This window comes from Periplaneta americana, chromosome 3 (assembly GCF_040183065.1).
Source record: "Periplaneta americana isolate PAMFEO1 chromosome 3, P.americana_PAMFEO1_priV1, whole genome shotgun sequence".
NCBI classification, from domain to species: domain Eukaryota; kingdom Metazoa; phylum Arthropoda; class Insecta; order Blattodea; family Blattidae; genus Periplaneta; species Periplaneta americana.
Window position 1 is genome coordinate 120,119,827 of NC_091119.1, and position 22,097 is coordinate 120,141,923.

Sequence of the window (22,097 nt, forward strand, 5' to 3'; positions counted from 1 at the left end):
AACTGAAACTTCATTTAATTACATCTGAAATAGCATTGATAATTAATAACATGTGATTATTTTACAAAAAAAAAAGTCATTTACAAACACATTTCCTCTTTCTACCACTCATCAGAATTCAAAAACCAATTCAGCAACCTTCTCGTCATATCAGGTTGAGTCTACTGTCAAAATATTTTCAGTGTGGTGGAATGTTAGAGTAGTTGTAATCAGTGAGGTCACAGCTTTGGTGCTGAATCCTCATTGTTTAAAATGTTACATTTCTTTCCTATGCACTTACTCAAATACTTCTCTTCCCTCTCTGAATTGATTCTCCCACTGGTGCATAACTGATTTACAGAAGCTAGCATGTACAGAGACAAGAATGAGCAGCTTCGAATTTCCAGGGATTTCAAAGCCATATGTTACCATTGAACACATACTGTACTGTATTTACGCTATTATACAGTAATACGAACTTTTTTTTTTTTTTTGACAAAATGTCCTCTTGAAAACTGAGGTGTGTATTATAATCTATACATTCAAATGCAAACACTCAGACTCAAACAAATTTAAATTAATGCTCTATCAATGTTACGAGATACAATGAGAAACAACTGATAGAAATGGTCAGTACGAGTTTGTATTTTCTCATCTTTTGCGCACTTTTCATTATTAATTTCTTGTCCACTGTTGACAGCAATCATTAATAAGAATAATATTTTTAATTACGAGAATTACTTGACTTTTTTTTATTATGGGAGTTTATGAATATAACTTTTATAATTGCACGTCTTTAATTAAACCAAAAGAATTTACTCGTAATTACTGATGAAAGAGTGGCATGATGTTAGTCATTGTCGATCATGTCCAGACATCAACCCAGTCCTGTTGACCAGAAGTTCCAGTTCTGATACTGCAAATGAGGATTAATGTGATGTATAGCTAGAGGTAAGGAAATACCTTTATAATGTGTCTTCATAATAGAATTTTAATCATAATGGTTTTTAGCACAGTTGCGTATTATATTGCAGTAAATACGTTATTTTCACTTTCATTCATTTTCACGGCATATCTAATTTCGAGCAAAATTGAATTAGAACTTACTTGAAGTTTTGTACCTCCCGGGGATTAAAATACGATCATATATGTGTAAAAAACATGTAACTGAAATAAATTAACATGGAAAGTAATAGAAATGTTGCCAGAACCTCAGAAAAAAAAAAAACATGTGAGAAATTGAGAAATGTATAAATGAAGATTTACTGTATATTCAGTTTGAATCTGATATGAGTTACTTTTCCTGGGAAACTTTTTTGAGTTGTAAGGTTTGTATAAGAGTCACCCAAATGAAAGTGAGCCTTTTGTCATAGGGTCGCTGTTCCAACAAGCGGAGCTTTGTTTTCACTGGTAAATAGCATTGTATGTTAGAAAACAGCTGACATTGTTTGAAGTGGTAGTGCTCTGTTTCCATTTGCAGAAGGACATTGTATTGTGTACAGTCATAACATGGATTCGTCCAAACAAACTCAACGAGCAGTTATTTAATTTCTGATGGCAGAAGATGTTAGTGGAGCCGAAATTTATCACCGTATGAAGAATGTGTATGGTAATGAGTGTCTTGTCATGCTGTGCAGTGTTTAGATGGCGTTGTGCATTTAGTGAAGGACGTGTGAGCACTAAGGAAATGCCTAGACCCGATCAAGCACACTTTGCCATCACCATGAAATCGACTGCAGCCATAAACAACCATGTGAGGGAGAATAGCCGAATCACTGCCAGAAAAATTGCAGAAACACTGTCCTTAAACCAATCTGTGGCTGTGGAACCAATCTTCAACAGCATCATTGGCGAACCGGAGACCCTTCAGGTGTTTCTTCAGTGGTCCAAAGATGTGGTAGTTTGCAGAGCGAGTGGTCAGGGCTGTATGGTGGATGGTCGAGAACCTCCCAATGGAAGCGCCGCAGAAGATATTGACTCACATGTGCAACATGTGGGCACGCGTTGTCATGCAACAGAATTACTTTATTTGTCATCATGCCAGGTCGCTTACTCTTGATGGCCGCTTTGAGGTTTTGTAAGGTAGTGCAGTAGCGGGCTGTGTTGACCTTACTGCCTGCATCCAGCCATCCAAAAACAATGGGCCCTTCTCATCAAAGAAAACAGTGAGCATCACTTTTCCAGCCTGTATGGAGGAATAAGCCTTTTTTTTTTTTTTTTTTTTTTTTTTTTTTTTTTTTTTTTTTTTTTTTGCGAGGAGAGCTTGGATGCCGCCATTCCATACTCATGCGTTTTGTGGCTGGATCGAAGTGGTGGCACGACGTTTCATCTGCGGTCACAACTGTCCCCCCTCTGCTTGGTAATGCAACAGATGCTCCAAGCAAGCACTCATTCACCGAGCCTTCTGCTCCGAAAGATGCTTGGGGACCCATTGTGTGCAAAACTTGTGGTATCCCAACCATTGATGGAAAATGGTGTGAACAGTTCCTTTGCTCGAGGACAGTGTTTCTGCAGTTTGTCTGGTGGTGATTTAGCTAGTCTTCTTCACACAGTTCTTTAGAGCTACAATCAATTCCACAGCAATGGCTAAGTGTGCTTGACCGGGTCTAGGCATGTCTTTAGTGCTCACACATTCTTGACTAAATGCACGACACCATCAGTGTGATAGACACTCATTACCATATACATTCTTCATACAGTGATACATTTTGGCTCCACTAACATCTTCTGCCATCAGAACTTGAATAACTGCTCGTTGAGCTTGTTTGGACAAATCCATATTACAACTGTACACAATACAATGTCCTTTGGCAAATGAAAACAGAGCACTACCACTTTACACAATGTCAGCTGTTTCCTAACATACAGTACTATCTACTGGAGAAAACATAAAGCTCCGCTTGTTGGAACAGCGATGCTACGACAAAGTCTCACTTTCATTGGGCTACCCTTATAGTAAGTAGATTTTTTTTCTTTCCATTTAGAGTTTGGTAATCATAACGTTTTTTTCATGTTGATGGAGAGCTTGTTCTTGCATTTTTGTTGCTGTTGGAGATTTCCTTGTTAGGGCAAGCATGGCATTAGCAGATGTGGACTTTACTGCTCCTGTGATTAGACAGAGTGCTTGATTTTGTATTTGTTCAAGTTTATTGATACTAACTAGTTTGTGTTCCTGTTATTAGAGCTTCACCACATTACAGAATGGTTGGTTTAATGTACATACTGTATGTTGTGTTGAGAACTCTTCTTGAACAGCCTTCTAGTTTTTTTTTTAATATCTGTAATTTTTCTTTCTGCTTTTTGTGTGCCATTTTTTACATGCTTTCTCCAATTAAGTTTTCTATCAAAAGTAACACTAAGTATGTGGCTTCATCAATTGCTTTTAGTAGTTTGTCCTTAAAATGTATAGTAATATTTGCTGGTTTGTGCTTTAATATGAACAAAATGTAATTTATTTTTTCTATGTTAATTGTCGTAAGGTTTTTGGAACTCCATTCATGCAGTTTACATAGAGCTGTCTCTAATCTATCTTTGAGTGTTTGGCTTTATTGAAGTTCCCTGATATCCACATAGCTACATCATCAGCAAATAGTTTTGACTTCAGGAGCATGTATCACAATTTGGAGATCATTCATATACAAGTTAAAAAGTGTGCTCAATACAGCTACTTGTGGAAGTCCTCAATGTGTTTATTTGTACTTAAATACAGGTGCTATATCTTGTAGCACAAAATCTATTAGAAATGAACTGTACATATTATCTAGTTAAGCATGTTGTTCTTTTCTCCCATCAATTGTAATTTCTCAATTAATTCATTTCATCCTCCATACAGGGTCATATGCTGACTGAAAAATCAATAAATATTGCTAGGGTGTTCTCTTTCTTATTAAAATCCTCTTTGATGTCCTCACTTAGTAATGACATTTTTGCTTGTACTATGATTTTGCCTAAAACCTGACTGAGCATTAGAAGTTGTGGTGCTCTAGAAATCAATTGACCCTTGCCGCTATCATTCTTTCCACTACTTTAGCAATTATACTAGTTAAGAATATTGATCTGTAACTATTAATTAATATTGCTTGAAGGTGTATTTTTCTTCAAAATTGGGATAATTTTTTTTTTTTCTCTCCCAGTCAGAAGGTATTGTGTACATAATTGAAGGAGGGCCTCTCTTCCTTTTCCGTTAAGATATTTGATGAATTCTGGATTAATTTTATTTGGTTCTGAGGATTTTTATTCCTGTAATTGTTATTTTGTTAAATTCAATTGTTTCATTAACATCTTGACTGAGATATCATTTTCTATACTGAATGATTTGTTTTCTCTGATTTTCTCTTAATTGCTTCATGTTCTTTCTTGTATACTGAGGGGATTCACTGGGACTGAGCATAGAATTTGCTAAGGATTCAGCAATTTTTCTGTGGTCAGAATTTTGCTGTTGTAGTTTAATGGCTCTATTACTGTATTTAGGGGATTTTGCTTTATTGAGGAATTTGTAGATTTTTATTACCACTCTTCCTATATAGTCCATATGTTCTGTGAAATTGCAGAAACTTTTTCTGTGCTGAGTTTAGTTATTTCTTAAATATAGCTGCTTTTCTTCGCCAGTCTTGTACATCATTTTGACATACCGTTTTTTTCTGCTTTGACCCTTGCTATATTTCTTTTATTCTTTAATTTAGAGAAAGATGGAGATCAAAAGGAATTTAACTTCTTAGTTTTCCATTTGGGAATGTACTTTTTAGCTGCTTTCAATAGTATGTTACAGAAGTCTTTATTCATATGGTCTGTAGATTTAGGTTCCGAGTGTAAACATGTACTACACTTACTGTCTATCTCATTTTGGAAATCAAACCAATTTGCCTTCAGAAAGTTCCAAGAAAGTTTTATTTCTTGTTGATTTTCTTTCTGTGCTGTTAATTATATCAGATGACACCATAAGGAGATCTGGGTTTTTACTCGAGCCATTGTAATGAAGATAAGTGGGCAGGTTTTTTTTTTTTTCCGAAGTTTATTTTATCCGAATGTCATTAATTCCGAAATTTCAAAATAATTTAATAAAACACCAAACAACATATCTTGTAAACTATGATTTATTGAAAGGAAAATTGAAATGGAAATGAGTTCACAGTAACAGTAGCAGTACCAGTAAATGTTCATAAAGTAAAGTTATAACCTAGACGACGAAGGTAATCCAACCGATGTCCTTCTTCCTTGTAAATCATGTACTCCATAGCTATTGTTTTTATCCTCTTCTGGATAGCCAACCATTTATTTCTCGGCAATGCTTTGACTTTTCGACCCATTCAGAATTCATTTATCATAACTTCACAATCGCCCTGTTCTTTTTGCAATTCTTACAGAGCAGAATAAAAGTCAGGATGGTGTCTTCCAACCACTTGTTGAAACATATTGTGGAAGCCTTCACTTAGATTGTTGGTCCTATGCTTATTTTGAATCATGGCCTGATACTGATGCCATAAGTGTGATGGATAGCGTAGTGGTATTACACATCTTCTGCCACGAGCTGTTATGCCTGTCACTTATGTGATTTCAAAGTAAGACAATGGGTAGAATTTCATCGCAAGCGTGTTCTCGTAATTCTTCAAAGGTTTCAGAGACATCTTCACATGGCACAAAGGCTAGGGATAGTGTCATATGTACATGTGCTTTCAGTTACCGATTTTCAGGATGGTTATAGAGTTCTTAAAATCCTTTTGCCTGAATGCGTCTATACACCGATTGTTGAAGATAGAAGAAACAACAGGAAACAGATACAGTTGGTAGGACTGCAGTGATATTGTTAATAATAGGTATTTCGAAGTCACACATCACTGTGGTGGAAATGTCACCTCAGGAGATAATTGGGACCACCAGCATAGCTCGGTCGGTTAATGCGCTTGCCTGCCGATCCGGAGTTGCACTCGGGCGTGGGTTCAATTCTGGCTGATTACCTGGTTGGGGTTTTTCCGAGGTTTTCCCGAACCGTAAGGCAAATGTCAGATAATCTATGGCGAATCCTCGGCCTCATCTTGCTATCACCAATTCCATCGACGCTAAATAACCTCGTAGTTGGTACAGCATTGTTAAATAACTAAGTAAAAAGCAGAGAGATAATTGTTGTGATTTACTAATGATCTTTTCTAGAACATTGGTGTAAGATATTTCTGCTTTATTTGCTAGTAATGCGTATACCAAAGGAATAGACAGAGTCGCTTCATCTTGACCTTTTTGATCTCCTGCACTTTTCGGCAACCCCAATACAGTAAATAGCTGCATGAAGATAGTGGGGGCAACCTTAAAAGTGCCGTCTACAAATCATGTATCACTTCTCATCAGTATTTGTAAATTGCCTTTACTTGCAAAGATTATTCGAAAAAAAGGACTGCAAGGATTTAATATATCTTCTATAGTCTTTCCTCCTGAGTTTATGTTTTTGTAGCCCCATCTTGAAGAGTGGGCATAAAATCTACTATAATGGTTTTGCATTTTATGGGAGTATGATTTAGAATTGGGGTATTACGTGGAAGGTTGTAGGTACTGTGAATTTTATAATGGTGATTATTTTTCCATACTTCAGTTGTAACTATTTCAGCTTATCTCGATCCTCCATTTTCTTGCAGTTCTTAATTGTGACTTTTATGTTCTTTTTTACTCCTGTTAAAAGTCCATTTGTAATTTGACGCGATTTAGATTTAGTAGAAAATACATGCTGTATTGTTCCATTAAAAAAAAAAAGTCGTCTAATCTTCTGATAGATTGGCTTCTTGAGATGTGAAGACATCTATATCCTTATCTCCTAATATTGTAATTAATTCTTGCTTTTAGGTTGTAAAATCCTCCTGCATTCCACTCTAGAATTCTTGAGAAGTATTGGAGTTAATTTGGTGAGATTTTCCCAAAGTTGTCTCCATCCAGAGATTCGATCGGGGGACAGTTTTATCTGCGGAACATTTAACTTTAGGACACATGCTCATGTTCTTGTGGCTGAAGCATAACTTTTCTAGTGAGACCAGTTTTTTTACATTTTGGCAATTACATAACCCACATTTAACCCGCATTGTGTATGGAGGGCCATACCTGTCTGGTTAGCAGGTCCATTAGATTTGGCCAGGAGGACTATGAAAGTAAATCCATCAATCTTTCCCCCATCCGCCCCCTGGGAGACGTCCCTCTATGTCGTGACAGACCAGTATAAGGGAGATGATGATGTTGTTTATTATTATTATTCAGTATCACATTTAAAGAAGACCACTTATAAAAATTAATAATAGAAAAACTTAAATGATGTGGAAATTGAAAGAAGTAAAAGTAGTTCGTGATAATTTCATAGCATTATAATGACGAATCTACCAAGCACATGCGAACAGAACTAGTTACAAAAAGAATAAATTCTCTTTACCTTTAGCTGACTTAGGAAATGTTTGTATTATTTTTTGAGAGAAAGTAGTGTTATGTTCAAGATAATATTAAACGAAACTAGGAGATATGATAGTAGTTTAATAACCAGCTGCCACCAGAACCTCGGGCACAGTTTATAAGAAGTAAATGAAGCTCTGCAAATATTTCATACATTCAGAATTGCATAACTTATGTTTCTTTCCTATTCTCCTAATGAAATTATGTTTATTCAGTTGCGGTGTACCTAATTGGCATCTGCATCATATCAGAAGTGTGATCAGCACTTGAATGAATTTATATATATTCTATATAATATTTAATATTCTTGTATGTAAAACTGTTTTAAAGCTTTTTTACACGGATTCTGAAAAAAGTATGACTTCTCTTGTGGCATACTAAATTTGCGTTTTTAATATTTCTTCCAGTATTTATCACAGTGAGAGATCCCAGCTTTGCATGTCATTTAAGTATAGTAAGCAAGTCACAGTGATGGGTGCAGCAAAAATAATTCTAGGGGTGAACAAATAACATTTAGACACCAAAGGGCAGCTGCTTGTGAGGAGGCTGTGATGCAGTACAAATGTGTGGGCACCCCTGTGATATTAGCATTAGTGCAGTTCCTAGTTATCATAGTTGTAACTAGTCGGATGAGGGAATTGCTCAAATGTTATAAAAGTATATAATTATATTGATACTATTATAGATAAAGTATGTTCGAGTGTAGTTCTTGTATGAATATGAAGACTGGTCAGGAAATAAGTTTTGTAATTAATTATGTATGCATTCCGTACTGTAAGTATGCTGTTAATAGTGCCCTGGTTCTATTTGTTTGACGTTTTACTGAAAGACACTTTTCTTAGACAGAAGTAGCAGAAGCAGTAGTTCTGTTCTCATGAACTATTACTGTTATTATGTTGGCATTTCTTTAAATTCCAACCTTAATATAGTGACTTCCATAAGAATGGTCGAGAAGTCTGTTCACCTTACACTACTATGTATGTGTGTGTGATGTTTTTATATATATATTTGATAAATGCTTCTGCTACCAATCATACTTAACTAGGGTGACCAGATGACTAGAAACAAAAAAAGAGGACTGTTACTGTGAAAAGGTGGATACATTAAAATGGAATTATAATGAAGTACAGTAAAACCTCATTAATCCGAACCCCGATAAGCCAGGTTTCGCTCAATCCAGACAGGCCAAAAAAAAAAAACTGATGAGTTTGGAAAATTTAAAGAACCTTATTTTAAGACTTACTTTTATACATTACAACTATGGAATTACAATTTACACCTATAGTATTAAAAATAAAGAAAATTCATCAAGTTTGCATTAAAGTAATTAAACTATGTAAACAAATATCGATTACACATTTTACTGTACTGTATAGTGTATTTAGGCCTATGCCCTTTAAATAGACAGTAATAAGTAAACGTGTTTTGTTGCTATAAACAGAGTTTTAATGCACTTTCTACTGTTCTTTTAGATTATTTCAGTTAATCCGGACTTTCATTGAACTGTCAACTTATCCCCTCAGTTAGTCCAGATTAACGAAATTTTACTGTAATACTAAACTTTGGTCCATACATTTAATTGTTATATGAGCTCATAACTTCACTAGTACAAATTCACTTGAGCATCACGCTTTATGCTACAAATATTTTTGTACAGATCGAATTTTTTTCTAACAATTGTGGCTTGTTTAATAAATACTTATAAAAGTCAATGCAAGACTACTGCTTAAAATTATGTTATAACATGAGGAGACCTTTTATAGATTCTATTTTGGATTTGTTTCTTTCGTCAGTCCATTGTGATATAAGAGAATATTCTCTCAACATTTGTGTTATGCCCTGGTATACAAAAGAAATATTCAGCAATTTTGAGAAGTTCTGAATAACTTACTGCTTTAAAATACTTACACCACTTATTAAAATTATTTAAGTCATGAAGTACAGAATTTTCAGTCACAAACTGCTTTAAATTACAAAATTGATCGAAACATGTAATATCATCAATAATTCCTTTGCTGCCTAAATATCTGCAACATTTTTCAACTTCATTGTAATCAAACTCTCTCATATTAGGCCACTTTAAACAAACAAATTCATCGAAGTTCTGAGTTCATTTCCTCAAGTCCTGCATACATGACTGGCACAGTGATAAAGCTTTCTCCATAAACTGTTGTACTTCTTTCATAAATGCTTCTTCTGGCTGCCTCAATATTCTTTAGCTTTCAAACATCCAAAGAAACCTTGAAATCTACTTTCTAAAACCCCATAAACGTAATTGATAAGAAAAACATTTATTGATTCAATGAAACAAATAAATGAAGCTGCTTGTCTTTAACAAGGTGTCTTAAAGACACAGCTGACACGGTCAATCATTTAAGACAATAAATATAATAAGTACATATTCGTTTAGTGTGTAGGTCTACATTATATAACATGCTGTTTTTTTTTTTTTTTTCAATTTAAATGTTTTTATATATACGATGATTTTAAATTCCAATGGAACAGCAATAATGTTCTTGGCAAATGATATTAGGTATTGTTTGTTGAGGCCAAAATTATTAAATGAGTTTACAGTATTGTGATAGATAGCTCCCCTCATACCAAAAAGTACAATTAATTTGAAATTAGGGAACTTGTCTCTGTACTTCTCCTGAAAGAAAGGAATGCAAGGCTCATAAATATGTTTGAAGTATGGAATTACATTCTCTTTCTAATTCTTGAATTTTGAAAGAAACACTGATATCAATGAATGTAAATATCAAAGATAGGCTAACTGAATCTGTTCTCAAGAAACAGAATTAAAATCCTAAGTGGTCTAGACTGAGACAAGAAATTAGCCTAAGGCAGAGTGCATTTCAAGTATTCTCTCTATAGCAGGAAAGATAGACAACCACCTTATCTTGAGTGACATAGTAATTGTTTATAATTAATGTGAACAAATTCACAAGTAACGAAAGGTCTACGATGAGGTATGATTTTATTTATTATTTCAGAAGTATTCTTCTTAATTTCATTTTTCTGGGCATTCTTTCATAGAAGCTTATCTCCAACTATTGATATTGGTTCCTTATGACCCCCTATGGGAATTTACCCTTTCAGTCCACTACAGATTCCATTATTAAATACAGCTTCCTCTGTTCTATATATACAGAAAAATAATTATACATTTTCAAGATAATACACTCTACATCAATTGACAAATTATTATCAGCTCCATGCTGTATAGCTTTCTGTATAATGTGAGCTGGAAACCTACCCCTACAAGATTTTCATTTAGTGTTTTTTTTTTTTCTTTTTTCCCAAACTTCTATAACCATTTTTTCCATCTGGTTTATGATTTACACCCCAAAATTGGTATTAATATTATCTCCAGTAAATGCAATACACTTGCTAGAGAATTCTAAATTTTCCAATGCACTCAGAACATAACTTGCTATGTTTTCGGATGTTTCATTGATTTGATTTTAATTCACTCAGCTTTGTTGTTATACCACCTGCTTTATTGTCGAAATACTGTATGACAATCGAAAATATTTTTACATTCCGGCAGTTACTTCCATCTGTGGACACAGCCAAAATGAGAAATTCCTGTCGAACACTCAATAGCATATGGCATAATAACATTATTCATTCAGTTTTTTCTCGCAGACGAAAGTTTTTGGCGACATCAGAATCGTAATAAATTTCTTGATTCAATTTCAGCATACAGTCCATTGATCTGTACGGTAACTAAAAGGAATAGAGAGGAAAGTTCCAGGATCACAAACATTTGGCCTCAAAATCATGCCATGCCTTTTTTCTTAAAAGATGGATATTTTTGGCGACTTCATCAGTAAATTTGCATTTACGTTTGGGCATTTACAATGAAATCACAAAACTCACTTAACAAGCTTTCGCAATCACAATGAAATGCAGTGAACCACAATGACTGACGAAGACAAAGGCAATATGATACTTCATTTACTACGTGTGTCTCAGGACAGGAAGAACTTGGCTGTGAAATGAAAACTGCGCATGTGTGGGCTTAGTTAATAAAAGCCTAAATTAACGAAACTGAACCTGTTACAGATTCGTATATGCAAGGTATATAACCAGAGTACAAAGGGAACTTTTTGATTTCATCTGGACTGTGCACGCGAAAATAAATCCAGCTAAGGATCACACTGACAGTGCATGAGAAGTCCACACATGCGCAGTTTTCATCTCATAGCCAAATTCTTCCTGTTGTGAGACACTTGTCATTTACTTAAAACCCTCTAGGAAACATTGGTTATGCCACCTTATGTGTGCTTTTAGAAAATTGTTCAATCTTGCAAACTGAGGAAAAAACAATAAATATAATACTGACGACCTAAAAAAAAAAAAAAGAGAACATATGCCGATTTCCAAAAAAAAAATCCACCTGGACTAATCCATTAAAAAGAGGACATGTCTGGATTAATCCAGACATCTGGTCTCCCTATACTTAACAGTTACGTTGAAATTACCAGTATAGTAGATCATCCATGCAGGTATGTGAGCACAGAATTGAATAAGGCAATAGAATAACTTGCTTTAAGAACTTATTGCCTGACCAATCGTTTTAGTTTATATGAAGCATTTTTCATTATGTTGCGATGTTTCTTAAAACAATATTTTTACTTTTATTGGGCATTTCATTCACATAAACCAATACGGTAGGCCCAGGGGCGCAAGTTTTGGTTCCTGGTTACTTTACAGAATTATATGAGTTACTTTTGGCCTTACTGAATATTGTTTTAGTCATCTCTTATAATTAATATATTGGTTTCTTTGCATTTAACTGCCAGACAATTACTTATTAACAAATTCATCAAATAGTGCAAACAAATATGAAATCTTAATACAGTATGATTATTTCGGCCCCTGGAGTTGAGCCCTGTCACTGTATGGTGATATTGCAGTGTGTACTTAGGTATGATACATTGTATTTTATATTGTAAAATGTTAGACATTTCTGATAACAAAACTACACAGCAGTGTGATGAAGTGTGTATGGTGCTGTTTAGAGTTGACCACGACTTGTGGAATGTTAGTTACTATTTGCTGTGTAAATTATAAATATCTACATATAATATACAATTTTAAGTAGAATTTTAATACAAATTTAGAATTTTTGTAATAATATATGAAAATAACCATTCTATATACCTATATGTGTGTGCACATAATATCATTTGAATATTACTTGTGTTGCAATATGCATGTATGTGTATTACATACACATATATACATATAAAAAGTGCGTGGGTAATTCAAGAGAAACAGGGTGATTATTGTGGGCATTCCCAGTCTTTGTACAATTTTTGTAGTTCATTATGTATATATATATATATATATATATATATATAGATTTGTGTGATTGCCTGTACCTATTCTCTGCAGCTTAGAGTAAAGGTTCCCAGCACAAAACTTAACTTGTATTGTAGACCATGTAATGTTGTGTTGAGTATTTTAAAAACATGTTCATATGAAATTCTGTAAAATACAGGTGACTTTGGGGTGAGTGCATTTTGCAGTGGATAAATACAAGCCGACAGCATCAGTCTTACGGAAAATTGCAGTCATCAAAATTTCGGTTATATTGATATAGCAAATAATTTTTCGCATAATAAAAATCTTAAATGGTAATTGCATGCAGTGCTCAAAAATAATAGTGTCATTTACATTGAAACAATATTGGTACACTTTACCATGCAGTTGTGCAATTGTCAACTGTCGTGCATTTCTTCTGATTGGCTGATTTCTGTTATTGTTTATTAAGCTAACTGTCCAGTCTTTCAGGCAGTTTATGCCACTACAATTGACACTATATCTTAAGCAGAAATACAAGATTGAAGTTGATTTTTGAGTATAAGTCACACGTTCGAATATACCATTTCTCATCATACATACATTTTGATATTTCACTAACTTTATTGGAGAATGGTATAAATGTGATCAACAAAGAATGTTTAATGTTCCATATTTAAATGAAAGATGAAGGAATTTTATGTTACTGTTATTAATGTTATTGTTATTAATATTAATACCATAATCAGTTTCTTTAAGATTTTTAAAAATAATTTAGTATGGGATGACCAGATTCCTCTCACTCTTTGATTTACACTTACATTGTTTTTATCACAGCTGTTCTTAATTGTAACATTCAGGCCCATATTTATGCAAGAGCCACATAGACCTACAGTTTGACTGCTAACGTCTAAGATTTGCATTAGTAAGTTGGCAAAGAGTGCAAAATTTTTCAGGCCAATGGGTGTAGTACTACCTAAATACAGGACTGGTAATATTTACTGTTTATAACATTATCTTCAAGTAAATTCTACCTGTTGAATTTTCATAAAACCATAGTTCAAAATAAAGGCTGCAATTTTGAATAGTTTATGTTTACAAATGTTCAGAATATTTCATCTTAATGTTCGTTAGCTAACATCATAATCATGTATGCACTCTTAAATTTTTCGTGTAGAAATTATGAAAATGATTATTGCAATTAAAAATTTTACTACTGGATTGGGCTTTACTCTCTGTAAAGGATTGTGACTATAGTTGCGCATTAACTGTCTGTTTAAAGTATTTATTCAGTGATAATGTATGATTGAAGATTGCATTACTCTATAGTTGATCAGGTTTTCAAAACTGCTAATAGACAGCTGTAAGAACATGTTCATTGCATTCACTTTGACTTATCAGGACCTAATTTGCACCAGTTTGACTAATTGTTGTACTGGCTCTCAGTCTCCATGTATTATTTCATTAATATCTTACATATTCCAAATAAGGTTAAACAATACTGTACAAAAATAAAATTCTGTATTTGTAAAGAAATGTAAGAATTAAGTAGTCTATTGAAAACCAATATCCTGTTTTTCATTTTCCTACTTTATTTCAGAACTGTCTGTATGAAAAGTGAGATAAGCAATTTTGAGGACATGAAATACATAATTTAACAGAAGAAAACTCTTAAATGTAAAGTTTATATAATGTATTCGTATTATAGTATTTAAAAATCTTAACTATTATAAAATTTTTATTGAAACTGGCAGAAGTCTCAATTGGTGTCAATGAAATTGTGCCTTCGAGTGGTAGTTTGAATACGTATCTACACAAAAACTGAAGGTGATGAAATTATATTTTTATTGAATTAGGAAGATTGATATGTTACCTTTTGTTTATGGTTCCAGTCTGTGTTTCCAAATAGTGATATTATTCTACGCCTTATCCAATGAAGCTACTTCAAATTTACATTAATGTTTGTAAGCCAATATATGCTACAAAGAGGATACTCATTCATGATTAACTTTGTAATACTTCAGGTTTCAAATAGTAAGTCACAATGGATGTGCACATCAACTTCTATAGCTTAGATATATTATACTGTGAATAGTAAGATATGAAGAACATTCATTACTTAATTTAAGTGTGCATACATGGTTTTGAAAGAGTTTTCTACTACTACCACCACCACCATCACCACCACCACGACGACGACTACTACTACTACTACTACTACTACCACTACCACTACCACTACCACTACCACCACCACCACGACTACTATTACTACTAATACTACTAAGTTGGGAACCTGTTGAATTCTAAGAAAATTTTGCTTATTGCAGATGAGAAGAGTTTTCTCGGTAAAATGATTCATATACAGTATAGTGCTTAATATCAACAGGGAGCAATATTATGTCACACTGTGAGAAGCTGTGAGCTACATTTATTTTTCGAATGTTGTCTGTGTTTGTAATTGCATAAAGAATGAGTGAACTGTTTTTTTTTATCAAAGTTTGTTTCCTCTGGAAATTTTTCACTCTTATGCAGAATACCTTGAATGGCATTTGTTGTTGGTTATTGTTGATGTTTTCATAATTGAGTAATTTTTTGTATCATTGAACATTCTGTGTTTTGTATTCTGGCTGCTCATGGAAAAATGACAATCATTCAGTTTTGTACATTTACAAAATTGCTCATGTTGTCTCGATGTGGATTGTCCAATGCCAGATACAAGTTGTGTGATCCAAAGTACAAATATTCAGTTGAACAAACGAACATCGTGTTACACTATGTGTTTGTGTGAATGAACCTGAGTCATTGCATACACAGTGCCCTCTAGACTCTGCGAGTGCTCTAAAGGGATATGCTTGTTAAAAGTGAAATTTATTAGTAAGTAAAAATGTTGCTAATGTATGTTCATCCCTGGGTTCTCGTAGAGTTTACGTTTTATGAGGGATGCATATAATAATGTGTCTACATTCAAAAAGTGAGGAAAGATGGAGGAAAAATTTAACTTCAAGTTTCATAACTTCGTATGTGAGGTGAGATTTCATTATAAAAGTCTTTTTAATATAAAGACACATTCATTGGAGTTTAATCTGCAGACTTGTAATATTGAGATTTATTTATTCAAACTAATTTTAAGGCAAGAAACTACTTCATATTTCACTTAATGGAACATTTTGTCGCAGTTTGAATACACATTGGCAACATTTCTGTGATTCAGACTTCCACTTCTACAGTAATACACAACATACGAAGACTCACAGACTTTGTGCCAAAAATATTAATTATTATTGATGTTATTAATATCGCCAAGTACATTCAAGTAGAAGATATAATTTCACTGTTAATTATTTTATATTGTCAATTTACACATTCTTATCCAGTTCTCTTTTTATACAGCCAATGAATTGTGTTTTATGACATGTTTCAATGCATACAGAATTTGATTATTCCTATACTTATATGTATATTGTATTTATATCATGTAAAAAGGAAAGAGGAACTGTATACTTGACAAACTCTTCAATATTTACAAACTATTTATTTACATTTGTAAATTAGACTTTTTGGAATTTAATAAGTCACAACAATAACTACTCTTATGCTTACAAACTGAATTTTCTCCACGTGAGATATGCAAGAGGAAAACATTAATCTTCAAATATTTTTTTAAACCAAAACATGCATAAAATAAGATAGAGAAAATGTTTGGGCCCAGCAAGATACAATGTACTGCGTTTATAAATACAGTAATTTTCATTTGAGAAACTTTCATACAAGTAGTTCTTTGTTCCATTGATTTTACAATTACATCTCCGTGTTTATATTAAGTAATTCAAGTAGTAATGAATTCACATTATACCTCTCTCATCACATCTCACATGGATTTTATCTAAGTCGCTCAAATCTCGAAATACACAATAATTTTCACTTCTTTGAAATTTATTTTAGTATCGACCTTCTAAAATGGGTAACCTGCTGCCATTCCAAATTAAGATTTGCATATTGTTGTGGCTTTGCTTATAGCCAAATGAAAGTATCTAACTAGAAATTATTTCATTCTTAGGAATGTCTCTCATTTAAAAAAAAAATTAGAAAATTGTTGTTTTGCTGTGAGAAGATGCCATCTTAAGTGTAAATGAAATCTTATTTGTTGAGATTTAATGGGACACAAGAACAGTTTCCAGTCTTGTCTTTGTATCTTCTCTGGCTGTCAAGACATATTTGTGTGTGTACCTCTTGCTTTGTAAGCAAATGAACAGTACATTTGTCCTCCATCCATTCTTATGAAATATGAAGTGAGAAAAAAGAAAAGTTTAACAGACGTTATTAGACACAATAAACATATAGAAACTGAAAGAACAATCTGTGAAGTGTTTGGTTTTTCATGGTGTGCCGAGGACCCGTGAAGTGGCACTTGTGCTGTTCTTCAACAAAACGCAAATCACAGCTGTAAATTGTTTACTTGTATTTTGACAGTCAGAGAAAGTTGGAACAAGCTTGGAAATTCACTGTTCTTCGGCACAATAAACAGAGCAAAACCTCTTCATCCACATGAGCCACTTGTTGCTCTGTTGACTGTGGACTTGGAATGGATGTACATTTTATGTTAATAAAATGGTTAGCAGGGTATTCTAACTTACTTTGTTAAGTTGAAACCAATGGTAAATCAAAAATGAATATGTTGTGGCGTGTTTAATGTTCAGATTTTTAAGACCACACAATATATATATATATATATATATATATATATATATATATATATATATATATATATAAACTGAAGTAGAAATACCACATACAAAATTCGAGCAGAAACTCAGATTGTAGGAGCAATTGAATGGTTGGCCAGAACGAGGTTGTAACCAGAAAATGCTTGTTCTTTGGTAAATCAAGATTAATGGTTTAGGAAACACCTTTATTATCATTACTATTTGGAATGTACACACTAAGGTAAAGTGAAGAGTAATAAAATCCCATAGTGATAAAACAGTGATGCCAACATTTAGAGGGTTTACAAACAACTTTATCCCATGATTAACTTCACAGATCAAAAAATTATACTCGTAGTTACAACTTTGTTCTGGCCAACCAATCAATTAGAAGAATGTTCTGGTTAGAGGTTCATCTAAGAGAAATGGATTTGAAGACAAGAGATTCTGTTAATAGACATATCGAAAAATAATGGTGCAGAACAGGACATCTAAGTTTATACGATATTTTTAATGCTCGTAGAAGTCCTGGGTGAATATTACCGTTGAGTTTAATTTGTGAACTTCTTCATTTATGTGCAGATTCTGAGACAGGAAAATATATAGTACAGTGCTTTTCAGAGTGCAAAGTGCGTACTAATACACGAAGATAATTTAATACATTTTAAAATTTTAATTCAACATGTTTTAGTCAGATCAGTATTGCTGAAGGTACTTTCTTATGGGGGATAAGGTAGTAATTTAACCATAACTGTGAAATTTAAAATTACCAAATCTTACATTACAGAGTATGAGTGGCATTTGATAAATGTCACGTTATGTATAGTAATGGTACACTTATAAAGAAGAAATTGTAAAGCGCTGATATAGTACATTTTCAGTTTACCATATTTTAAAGTCTTTTTTTGTATATTATTGAAGTGAAAAGTCATTCTTCAATTCTTGCCAAATAACTATGGATATTTATTACAGAACTGCACCAAATTCATTTCCAGTCCAAAGTCACAGTATAATGGTAAAGTGTGCTGAAATTAAGAAGCCTAATCACATTAATTAACACAAAGCACAGTATAAATGGCTCTGAAGTTTGCTGACTTAATGAATGGAGGGGTTTTGTTCCCCTGTCCCACTTCCTTCCTTACAACAGCTCAGTTCATGCTCTTATGTACCAATGTTACAATGTATTGTGCTGGTTGCAGGCCACCCATCTTGTCTGCAGTTTACCCCCAACATGATCATCTCGGTACGCAAGTACCGATGGCAGTGCATCGAGTGCAAGTGTTGCTCCATCTGTGGCACATCAGATAATGATGTAAGTTAAATCAAGTGAGGTTAAAAGTGTGTGAATGTCTTCGAGTTAATCAAAATAAATCATTTCCGTGTGTTTCCAAGAAATTTTAAAGGTGTTGGTAAGTTTAATATTTGAATACAGGATGTTTTTAATTTGCAACATATTTCATATCTTTTATCTCTATTACACTATATTGCTTTATTCATGAAAGTTGTCTAGTTAAATTATAAGAGCAACAGTACTGAAAATCAAAATACAATTGCTATACATACTTACCTACAATGCAGATAGCAGCAATTTGAAAATTCAAGAACATGATTAAAAGTATTTTTAATTTTCAGTTACAATTATTATTGTTGATGTTTTAAATTTTAGTGGTGTAGTCGCATGTAAGCACCATAGCTTACGATTACAGACTGAATATCCTTAATTATTTGCAACAAAAGCAGAAAAAGTACTGATTATAGTGTCAGATTTTCTTCAAATTCTTTAAGTAATATAGACCTTTAGCTGTTTTGAATGGGGAGGAAAGAAGTAGTGTATAGTGACCAGTGTTAGAACAAAAATGTTGGGATAATATTTTGAGGTGCACTGTTTGATCCCAAATGCACTCTTTAGATCAGTGGTTCCCAAAGTGAGAGTCGTGTAGACAGCTGAGGGGGGTCACGAGATGAGTTACAAAATAAAACCAAAAGCACCTTATTAACATAAATTTGTTTTCAATTTAGAAAAGTAAACATAAGCAACGTTGAACATAAATATAAAAAAAATATTTCAGTATTTATAAAGTAAACAAATTAATGTGTAAGCAATAAAAGTGCCTGTTTTTCAGTTTCTTAAATCTGGATTCTGCATTTTATAGACAGTGATATTTTCAAGTTCAAAGAGATTTGTCACATTTGTTTTGATGACAAATAGACGAGAAACTTATTTTGTATAAGTAGGCCTACCTACCTACATACATAAGTCTTCTGCCCATGGATAGGTCTTTCACTGCAAACCCAGCATTCTCCAATCTTTCCTATTTTCTTCCTTCCTCTTAGTCTCCACATATGATCCACATATCTTAATGTCATCTATCATTTTATATCTTCTTCTGTCCCGAACTCTTCTCCCGTTCACCATTTCTTCCAGTAAATCCTTCAGTAGGCAGTTCCTTCTCAGCCAGTAACCCAACCAATTCCTTTTCCTCTTCCTTATCAGTTTCAGCATCATTCTTTCTTCACCCACTCTTTCAAACACGGCTTCATTTCTTATTCTGTATGTCCATTTCACACATTCCATTCTTCTCCATATTCACATTTCAAATACTTCTATTCGTTTCTCTTCACTTCATCGTAATGTCCATGCTTCTGCCCCATACAATGCCACACAAAGCACTTCACTAGTCTCTTCCTTAATTCTTTTTCCAGAGGTCTGCAGAAGATGCTCCTTTTTCTATTAAAAGCTTCCTTTGCCATTGCTTTTCTCCTTTTGACTTTCTGGTTGCAGCTCATGTTACTGCTTATAGTACATCCCAAGTATTTGAAGCTGTTCACTTGCTCTGCTGCCTCATTTTTCCAGATGATGCTCCTTTTTCTATTAAAAGCTTTCTTTGCCATTGCTATTCTCCTTTTGACTTCCTGGCTGCAGCTCATGTTACTACTTACAGTACTTCCCAAGTATTTGAAGCTATTCACTTACTCTACAGCCTCATTTAGAATTCGGAAGTTTACCTTTTTTATTTTTCTTGCGACAACAATGGTCTTCGTCTTGTTTACATTTATCTTCATCCCATACTGCTCACAGCTGTCATTTAGCTCCAGTAGCATATCCCTTAGTATTATCTCCTCTTTTGCTAACAATGCCATATCAGCAGCAAATCTTATGCACTTTATTCTTCTTCCACCTACTTTTACCCCTCCCATGTTCTGAAAATAGTTCTTCACTAAATTCTCGAAGTAGATGTTGAACAGGGTAGATGATAAAGAGTATCCTTGTTGTACTCCTCCCTACAAGATTACAGATATTATAAAAAATTTTAAGAGCTGCTTTTGCAAGCTCGAAGTATTTTTGCATTCTTTTGATCGAAATCTGGTCTACACTGTGCGAGAAAGTTCAGTTTCAACATTGCATCAGCATATACAGATTTTAATGAGTTTCTTCCTCGTTTTTTTTTTTTTTTTTTTAAGTCATTTAAATGCAATTGTTTGAAAACAGATTTGGTACCCATTTGTGACCAAGTTTCTTCCAGAAATACTAAAGAGTTGTTGTTTAAAATTGTGCAGACTTTAATTGCGTGTCTGCAAAAATAAATTCAGTACTTGTAGGACTTGAGGATTTCCCAGCATTGAATATGGAATAACTCTTCTCGGGTTTTCAGCCAGGTGAGTTGGATTGTTGCTTCCAAGTTTTCGATGACTAGCTCTCCTCAGGGATTGAAGTGCCGTGAGACCATGTCTAACCAGTATATAAGCAGTCAGTGGGCTTCCTGCTGCTGGCCAATCAGGAGCTAGTTCACGAAAGATGTGGAAAAAGATAGTTGTCGCCCCTTCTTGAATATTCTCATTTCCAGGAAGTCAGATGGCACACTGGGCCACAGCACAGACAGGAAACCGAACGGAAACAATGGTCCTGTCGACTCTTCTTCACAGGGCGAGGGGGATTTCAAACCAAGAGAATCTCCCTTCAGAAATCTGACACCTGTGCAAGACTTTCCAACAGAACAACTTCGGCAATAGAGAAATTAGTTTGGCCCTCGAAAGGGCCTTCTCTGACAAACCACCCGCTGAGGAAAAAGAGGAGGTGAAGGGCATGGCATGCATCCCGTTTTATGGCCCCACCTCAGGCAAGATTGGCAGGCTACTAAGAAAACACGGGATTAAGACTATACATAAGCCACCCACTAAAATCCAGAACTTACTGAGACCAGTTAAGGACAACCTTGGTCTTAGGATACCTGCTGTCTATAAAATACCTTGTGTGGAAAATGCTACATTGGCCAGACAGGACGCACCATTATGGAATGCTGCAAGGAACACCAACACAACATAAAACTACATTACCCCGATAATTCGGCAGTAGCGCAACACAGTCTGAAAACAGCCATAAGATAGATTTTGACACCACCACCGTCTTGGACAAGGCATCAGGTTATTGGGACCTGGTCATCAAGGAAGTCATCGAAATCCAACTAGATGGCAACAATTTCAACAGAAATGGGGCCTACAGCTGAGTACAGCATGGAGACCTGCAATCAACAAGCTTCGACTAACCAGAACACTGCAGGCAGTCAGGATTAGGAACTGCAGCGAGAAGCCCTACTGACTGCTTATATACAGACTAGACATGGTGCCATGGCACTTCAATCTCAGAAGAAGATGGCAGAGCTAGTCATCAAAAGCTTGGACGCA

At 34.2% G+C, this 22,097-nt stretch overlaps 1 protein-coding gene across 2 annotated transcripts in view; it reads left to right on the forward strand.

Moving 5' to 3' along the window:
• The window catches only part of d4, a 187,679-nt gene that overhangs the window by 155,022 nt on the left and 10,560 nt on the right, over window positions 1–22,097 (forward strand). For both annotated transcript variants that reach the window (XM_069821451.1, XM_069821452.1), the window contains exon 9: window positions 18,614–18,726. In XM_069821451.1, coding sequence (XP_069677552.1) covers window positions 18,614–18,726 — 113 coding nt within the window. The remainder of the gene's footprint in view (window positions 1–18,613; window positions 18,727–22,097) is intronic.